Raw genomic sequence first — 9,270 nt, 5'->3', positions numbered from 1 at the left:
GTTTATTTAGAATATATTTAATTATCCCATAACATAATTTAATATTCACTTGTGAGTGCAGTTAAACAGTTTATTAGGAACAATCAAAGCTGACTTTCAAACTGATTTTTTTGCATCATTACTCCAGTCACACGATCTTTCAGAAATCCTTTTAACAATCTTATTTTCTGGCTTTGCAATCATTGACTTGATTGCAAATTATTGCACAGATACTATTTAAACTGAACTGAGCTGGATGATGACATCACTGAATTCAATGATGAACTGCCTTTAACTGTCATTTTGCATTATTGACACAGTTTTCCTAATTAATGTTGTTCAGTTGCATTGACACAATCTTTTTTGTTTAAAGCACTATATAAATAAAGGTGGCTTGACTTGACTTGACACAGAAGAGACTAATTGTTGAAAAAAGTTGTTATTTTTGTTTTCTTCACAAATAAAAAATATTCTCGTCGCTTCATGACGGTACGGTTGAACTACTGATGGCAGATGGACCATTCTGACGATGCTTTTCATACTTTTCTGGACCTTGACACTGTTATTTACTTGACAGTCTATAGGACAGTCTCAAGCCTCCCGGTTTCCAAATATCTTAAATTGTGTTCCGAAGACAAATATATATATATATATATATATATATATATTCTATTGGCAAAAGAATGGGACTCCATGTCTTTATGTTATTTTTGGATAATTTCCCAGACGAGCACTTTATTACATGCAGGACATAACATGTTCATTGACTGTAATTGTCTTGGAGCATATAACTTAGTTTTGTCCCAGAAAGGATTCTTGCATACCTCTACATATCTCTTCTGCACCAGCAAAACCACTAAATTAAACATGACTGAAGCTGTCACCATGTATGGAAGTACATTTCCAAATAGCACACTCTAAGTAAATTCTCACGTTTCTCTGGGAGTCATTTTCTCTGAGGGCGGAGGCAGGGTGGGGATACCTTCAGTATACTAAATAAAAACACCAGATGCCTTGTTCTCCATATCACTTACTAAAACAAAAGGTAAGTAATTTTCTCTTACCATTTTTATGATCATTTTCAGATATCCTTCCAGTTACGTATTGTATGTGTTTGAGACATATTTTAAACCAACCAAAACTTCTGCTTTAGTGAATTTTAGAAGAACTCATTGCACAAATTGTGTAAACCTACTAAGGATGGCTGATAGCAAAAGCAAGTATTAACTTATTTCATCATTTCATTATTTCAAAAGATTTGATAACACTACCAGCCAGTCTTTAAATATATGGCATGTTTTTTCACCAGTGGCTGTATCCCAGTGGAGCCCCACATTTGTAAAAGAGCTCCTCCCTGCTGCCGAAAAGACAGCTCTTCTCTACCATCTCTCTTACCTGTGCCTGGCCAACTTCCCCAACCTGGAGAGGATCATCAGGAGTCGGGCTGTGGAAACCCAGCTTCTGTTTGGCTCCTCTGATGCAACTATGTTGAAAGTACTGTTTCAGATTTTCACTTGACTTCAGTTTCATCTCCATCACCTAGAAAAAACGTCATAACTGTAAATAAGTTCATAATGTGAGCCATGAAAAATTTATACTTTTCAAACTAACATTTTAGGTAAAATATAATAAATAAGAATTAACATTTATACATTTAGTAGACGCTGCTTACAGTGCATTCAGGCTATATATATATATATATATATGTATTTATTTTTTTTTTTTTTTTTAATCGGTATGTTTTTTTTTTTTACCTGTGAATTGAACCCTTGACCTTTTGCAATGCTCTACCATTGAGCCACAGGAATTTTTACACATAATCTTGGTTCAGTATGCTTACTGTGAGTTTTTTTTTAAGTCTAAGATATGTGGTATCACTTATTATCTTTCTTCTCACAGTGTATTTTGACAAGTGAAAACCTGGTTCAGTCACTGTTTCCCATGTTGGCGAAAGCTGTGGAGAAAAATAAGGCAGTTTTGGCAGTCAAATTTCTAGGGAAAGCACGAGTCTGGATCAAAGAAATTATCAGTGAAGTGGACAGGATAGTGCAAAAGTAAGAAAAATTTTCTTGTGAAAATATGTTTCAAAATACCTTGAGCAATTAATTTTTTTTTCTATATGAAAACTATCATAAAACTATGAACATGTTTTAAGCTAAACTTTTAAACTAGTTACACCAGCCCATTGCTATAAAATGTAAATTTCACGCCAACATTTCTTCAACATTGTGTAGGTATGATTTACACAACAAAGATGTAGCATCATCCACCAGTGATGTTATCAAGGAAAAATTAGATACTGATAAAAAGATTACAGAACAAGACCATCAAATGAAGCAGACTGAAAATACTCTGAATGATCTGAAATCAAAACTCCAAAAAAACACTGAAGAGCTTGCTGAAGTTGAGAGAAAGATAAACTGCAAAAGCCAAGAGATTCAAGAATTTGCCAGATCCATAACCCAAAAAAGTAAAGGCCTTGGCATCTTTGCTGCAATTGTTCCATTTATCGGTCCAATTGTGAAAAGCATTTATGATGCTGTACATGATCCTGAAGATGTTGCCCGTATAAAGGCTCTTGAAGCTGAATTGAATAACCTCATCGCTGATAAGACTGCTCTGAGACAAAAGCAGTGGCAGCTCGAACTCCAAGTCATTGATTGGCAGATGAAGTTTGCCAAAGCCAATTTTGACCGGAGTGAGTCCGTTTTATATCATGTTTAAAGTAAACCTATATAATAATTGTATCAATATTCAACCCTAGTTCAAGATATGTGTCTCATTGAAGGATGTTCATTTTCTTTCCTCTCTGCAGATTCCATACCTGACCCCATCCATCTAAATGAGGTTCAGAGCAGCTTGTCAAAAATTCAGGCAATTCTGATTCAGCTGAAAAACTTCTGGGAGAATGTTGCTCAAATGCTGGACTACCTGGAACAAAAGACCTTTGTTGGAGAAGATCTTATTGAAGACCTTGCCGAACTAAAAGAAGAATTTCTAGAATCAATCAAAACAGCGGAAGGGGTAAAAATGAATGTTTACATGATTACAAAATGATTACAGGAAGGTTTTATTTTTTTCTTTATTTGTAACAGAAGAAATGACAGACTAATTTTTCGCCCAGTCATTACCGATGCTTCACGCAAAAGTCTAATGTTACTTTTGAAATGTTTTAATTCCACAGGCTTGGAGCAGTTTTGGTGAAGGCTGTAAAAAAGCATCTTTCATCTTCAAGCTCCAAACCAAAGATGCCTACCAGTTTCTGGAGGTCAGTCCTTCCTCGCTCTCCAAGGAGCAGTGGCAAACAGAATATGAAAGTGTAAAGGAAAAACTGACAAAAATAGACCCACCACAAAGTGTGACACCCTCTAATACACCTGCCATTTCTAAGTGATCTACATGTACAACTACAACATCCCATTTGTTTTCTGTTTCATGATGCTGGTAACCCGGGATGATAATGTTTAGCTTTTTAAATGCTGTACTTGTAAACTCTAGTTCTCTAGTCTTTTCTACTCAATGCCTAAAACAATCTTTATATATTCTCTGCTCTGTATGTATCATCTTTTAATGAGTTCTTGCAAAAAGACTTTTGTTGAATGCATAAATATTTGGTTGAATGGTTCTCTGAATAAAGTTTGACATAATAATATTTTTGGTCTAAAGTCATATGTTTAAACTTCAGCATCAAATAATTTGTCATCTCAAACTACTTTTTATACAGTATAATACACATTTTATTATTGGGTGTTTCAACACATACACGTTTTACCAACTAAGATCAGCACTTTTAGAGTTTCATCCCCCTACCTGATGTAGGTATAACTGTGTCCTGTTGAATTAATTCTTCACATATTATAAGCAGGGAATATGTCATATCAGTTATATCCATTGTTTCTGCATTCTGAGAGAAAAGCAAGCAAGTCGATTTAAAACAAAGGGCATGGAGAAATCAAGAGTTCGGAAACCACCAGCGATATCAGCAACCAACAACGACCTGGGGTGCGTTTCCCAAAAACCATAGTTGCTAACTAAGTTAGCAACTTTGTTGGTTGCAATGCAATTTCCCATTGCCAACCAACTAAAACATGTTACCTGTTTCTGATGCAGAAAAGCTAGTTCATGCATTCATGACCTCTAGACTGGACTATTGTAATGCACTGCTAGGTGGTTGTCCTGCATCCTAAATAAACAAGCTACGGGTAGTCCAAAATGCAGCGGCTAGAGTCCTTACCAGGTCAAGAAAATATGATCATATTACCCCAATTTTACAGTCTCTGCACTGACTACCTATTAAGTTCCATATCAGTTACAAAATATTATTACTTACTTATAAGGCCCTTAATGGCTTCACTCCTGCGTACCTAACTAGTCTTCTACCACGCTACAATCCATCACGCTCCCTAAGGTCACAAAACGCTGGACTTTTGATAGTACCTAGAATAGCAAAGTCCAGTAAAGGAGGTAGAGCTTTTTCGCATTCGGCTCCCAAACTCTGGAATAGCCTTCCTGATAATGTTCGGGGGTTCAGACACACTTTCTCTGTTTAAATCTAGATTAAAAACACACCTCTTTGGCCAAGCATTCAAATAATGCATCTCATAATTTTGGACTGCAGTTATATCTGATCAAATGTGCATTATTATTCTTTAGCTTTGTGTTAAACTAATTAATTTTACTTGGCTGGAACAGCAGCTACGCTAATTATGTCTCTATTTGTTTCTCTGTTTGCCACAGGATTTAAATCCCGGTGGTAACTAGGATTTACACAAGCTCCAGTCTGGATCCAGAACACCTGAGAAGAGATGATGCCAACCCCTCAGAGGACCTCAGATGATGCTAACCCAGAGACAACATACAGAACTACCACATTTTGCTCTAAGTTTGATTGCAAAATTTGCTGTTAATAGTGTTAATCGTCTGTTTGTTTATGTCTTTTATTGATTTTTCTGAACATTTCTGTCGTATGAACATAAACTGACAGTCATCACTAATAAGCTACTACTAAATATTGTAGAAACTTAATTTTCTGTAAAGTTGCTTTGCAATGATTTGTATCGTAAAAAGCGCTATACAAATAAACTTGAATTGAATTGAACTAAGTTGCTAACAGGTTAGCAACTATGGTTTTGGGAAATGCACCCCTGATCGGCTGAGAAAAACAACAGTAGTTGATGAAAGCTGTGAAAAAGAACCCTGAAAAAAAAGAAAGCTTGGGTGATAGTCTGACAATCTACCATCTACAGGAGACTTTGACACAAAATTAGAGGCTACACAGCAAAATGCAAACCTCTGATCAGCACCAAAAATAGAAAGGCCAGATTAGAGTTTGGAAAAGCCACTAGAGTTTTGTAACAGAGTTTTATGGACAGATGAGACAAAGATTAACCTTTATCTAAGTGATGGAAAAACAAAAGCGAACTGCAAATTATCCTAAGCATACAGCCTCATCTGTAAACCATGGTGGAGGTTTTCGGTATGGGCATGCATGGCTGTCTCTGGAACAGGCCCTACAAATTTTAATGATGACTTAATATATTATAACAGTAGCAGAATGAATTTGGAATTCATTAAATCTGATTGCAAATGAATTCCACCACTTAAAGAGGAGACTAAAGGCAGAAACTCCCCAAAACAAGCAACCGATGCAATTGGCTGCATTAAAGACTGGAGAAAAGCATTTCAAATGATAAGACCAAGAGTCTGGTGATGTCTATGTGTCACAGACTCACTGCTGTGATTGCACACAAGGAATTTGCAAATAAATAATAGCTTTTAATCTTTTATATTTGCCTTAAGTTCTACTGTCCCAATACTTATGCTCACATCAGATAGTGGGATGAACCCTAAAAGTGCTGACATTTTTATTTGGTTAAACATGCATGTGTTGAAACTGCTAATAATAAAATGTGACACTCTGTAGTTTTGTCTCATATTCATCTTAAATCATATTTGCAAATGTCTTGACTCCACAGCAAACAAAGCAATTTTGTCTTTATTGTTCCAATACTTATGGAGGGCACTTTATAGCCAAGGCAGGGACAAAAGAGTAATCCAGATAACAGTCAATGGTAAGGGCAGGCTGCAAACAATCAGAATCAAGGAAACAGTCCACAATCAAAAACACCAAGGCAAGGCAAATCTAGTAAAACAAGGAACACACAAGAAACTAGTCCTGCGTTACAATGTGCATACTATCCATCCTAAATTATATGTGATATTAGTAATTTTCAATACTATTTAGGGCAGACAGGGTGGATAGTATGCACATTGGGACACAGGGTAGGAAAACATTCAAATCAATCACCAGCAATGTAAGCATGTGTGTGTGCTATTCTTATGATGTGAGACTGATGAGGCGATGAGAGAATAGTAGCTATTCTGGAGAAAGTGAGCATGTGTTTTTGTTGTTAACAGGCATGGTTTATTTGTGAAGTGTCCTGAGACAGGTGAGGGAGTGAGTAGACAGGGAGGACATCAAACTCAAACAAATACATTCTTCATTAGCCAAGAGAAAACAGTGGGGAAAAAATGAATACATTACAGTATTTCCAATATATTTTTTAAATGTCATATTGTCAATGAAACAATCTAATTTCTGTAGTTTATTTTTGTGGCAAGTTAAAAATGAAATGCATAAATTGTATACATTATTCATTTTTTGTGTGTAATTTATTCGTAAATAAGCCTGAGTACTTTCTGTACATTTTGTACTTTTCTTTTGCATATTCACGTGTAAATAAAATAAAAGTGCTTATGTACATTATTTTTTTTAATGTAGCTTATATTTTTTTCACAAAACATTCTTTTATATGTTTATTTGTTTGTCCTGTAAATACTTTTTTACACATTAAAACAAATTGTTCTATACATAATTGAAAGTACTTTTTACAACCATTTACAACATAGCTTAGGTTTAACATCAGAAAAACAGCATCAGTTTGAGCCCAGCCCTGCCTCTGTGTGTTCTGGGGTCTTCAGGAGGTCAATCTCTTGGTGAATGGCCAGCACCTCCTCAGAGACTCGGAGGACAATGTGGTGACAGTGGAACGAGGCACATGCCAAAAATATAAATTACAAACCTGAAGCAACTGAAGGGTGAGTAAATGATTACAGGATTTTAATTTTTTGGCTTAACTATCCTTTAAGTAAAAGTATTATCTTGCATACTCTAATATACTTAAGGTATTGAGAGTAAAAGTAAAGGTATGTGCAGTATTGTCTTGAATTGAAGAGAATTTGTCAGGATGGTTTTACATTAATAATACTGCTGCACTTCTGTGTATGTTGCAGTTTACTTCTAAATATGTTCAAGGTTATTAAATTTAAAGTTGCTGGACATTAAGCTGTACTATGCTCTATTTTTTTTTAAATAGTTTTATTTTTATGGTTAACTGCCTAAAAAAATACGGGGTTGCAAACATGTCTACATATGGTCAAGACAATAAACTACATAAAATTGCACCTATCAGTCAGCATTTGAACTGCTATGTGTGTATTTTGTAGTTTTTCGTATGTATCATTACATTATTCAAGTAAGCTCCAAGCCAGTACCTGTATTAAAGTTGTAATCCGACAAAGATTGCAGCAAACTAGTGTAATTTACCTGACCTCGGTCTTGGCTAAAGGTTCATCACCGTCTCCTCCATTATGAGTAAATTACTCTTTAAGTTACACACGCTAAGCTCTGTGTACTTTCTGGAAACCACATAGTGGTCAGTGTGCACGTGAACACTTTGCGTACTTTCTAAAAATCCACGTATTGGTAAGTGTGCATGCAAGACTCTGTGCACTTTCTGAAATCCTGTATGGTAAGGGTTACGTGCTCCGCCTCGTTCCCTTTCTTGTGATGATTAGACCTGGTTCCTTTGGCTCCATTCAGCCAGTGTGTACTCGTTTATACACTTCAAGCATCGCTTCCCTCAAACATGAGGGGCTATTTGGGCGATTCTCCTGGTAGTTTAGCAGCGCTCCCCTTTTCCAAGAAGGGTCGCCTATGTGTGCGCGCTACTCTGGATTCGGAGTTCTCCTCTCATATGAGACTGAGTTCACTGTTTTTTTTCCCAGAGCGCTCCAGCATTATTTCCACAGATCGAGTTGATGACTCTCAAACATTCTGTTTTGAGATGCACCATTCCATCTATGAGCTGCTCTATCAGAGTGCCACGAGAGCCCTTCCGTAGAACAGTACTTTGTCTTGCACACAAGTCTTTGCACACTTTCTGAAATCCACACTGTGGTAAGTTCGCACGGTTGCTTCGTGCCCTTTCTTGAGTTGGTAAAAGCCCCGTTCATCTTGGGCGCCGCTCCACCCATGTATCCTCGGATACCTATCTAAACAGGGTGTTGCTACTAGGGACCTGTTGAGACAGCTCCTTCAGCAAGCTTATGCAAGAGCAAGCAGTTGCCTGTGTGTGACGGCAAGACTTAGTATAAAATGCTTGGTTCTTTGCCGTATTCCTTTAAAGGAATCTTTCTTGATTCCAAGCCTTCAGCTTTACCCGGGGCGAGGCCCTAACAATTAGGTTGGGTATGTAGCTTAGGCCTTTGGCCGTAAGGGGTACTGTCACAGACAGCCGTCTAAACGTCCCAGGAGCAACTCCCATGGAAATGATAGAGTTGATACTTAACCCTCTGGAGTCTAAGGGTATTTTTGGGGCCTGGAGAAGTTTTGTCATGCCCTGACATTTGTGCTTTTTTAAGTTTCTTATAAATATCTAAATGGCTAAAGTCTAATCTCACTGTAATCAGCACAAACTAGGCTATAATAATATGTGAGCAGCATGTATGTACATAGTGATTGTGTTTTTGAGAAAAAAAATGTTATGCGTGGTTAGTGAAAAACTAAAAATGTTAAATCAACTTGAATAAGGCAATAAAACACACAGAAAATTGGTTCCCAGGAATTTTGAGAAACTGGAGCTGGTAGCCTAGAATTTTTTTTTCTAAATGATGTGAAAATCATCTTGTTTACTCACTTACAGAAAACAATATATTGATTTAAATTTTCTAAGACACTTTGTGTGGTAAAAGTTCATATGCGAGTAGGCGTCAACTATCATGAATTCACACCTGAGAAGACAAAGGCCTGCATAATGAGCTGCATAATGAGCCATTCAGTCAGCTGTGTCACTGAGAGGCATGAGTTACAAGAAAGAATGTGAGGACAAAATAAATGTATATAATTTTATGTTTGTAGTTTATTTAGAATATATTTCATTATCCCACAACATAATTTAATATTCACTCGGGAGTGCAGTTAAACAGTTTATTAGGAACAATCAAAGCTGA

The 9,270-nt window shown here is 36.5% G+C and overlaps 1 protein-coding gene across 1 annotated transcript; it reads left to right on the top strand.

The window, feature by feature from the left end:
• Window positions 1-1,112: 1,112 nt before the first annotated feature.
• On the top strand, window positions 1,113-3,493 carry LOC122136657. The gene is made up of 6 exons (XM_042721049.1): window positions 1,113-1,195; window positions 1,289-1,473; window positions 1,879-2,033; window positions 2,214-2,677; window positions 2,795-3,003; window positions 3,164-3,493. The coding sequence occupies exons 1-6, from the start codon at window positions 1,180-1,182 to the stop codon at window positions 3,371-3,373; spliced, it is 1,239 nt and encodes a 412-aa protein (XP_042576983.1). The 5' UTR covers window positions 1,113-1,179; the 3' UTR covers window positions 3,374-3,493.
• Window positions 3,494-9,270: the final 5,777 nt, after the last annotated feature.

The sequence above is a fragment of the Cyprinus carpio genome, chromosome B3 (assembly GCF_018340385.1).
Source record: "Cyprinus carpio isolate SPL01 chromosome B3, ASM1834038v1, whole genome shotgun sequence".
NCBI classification, from domain to species: Eukaryota; Metazoa; Chordata; class Actinopteri; order Cypriniformes; family Cyprinidae; genus Cyprinus; species Cyprinus carpio.
This window is presented reverse-complemented; position numbering and strand designations above follow the sequence as displayed.

Coding starts and splice junctions, on each gene's coding strand:
- LOC122136657 (XM_042721049.1), top strand. Junction 2,678..2,794: donor CAAAGCCAATTTTGACCGGA/GTGAGTCCGTTT, acceptor TCCTCTCTGCAG/ATTCCATACCTGACCCCATC. Junction 3,004..3,163: donor CAATCAAAACAGCGGAAGGG/GTAAAAATGAAT, acceptor TTAATTCCACAG/GCTTGGAGCAGTTTTGGTGA.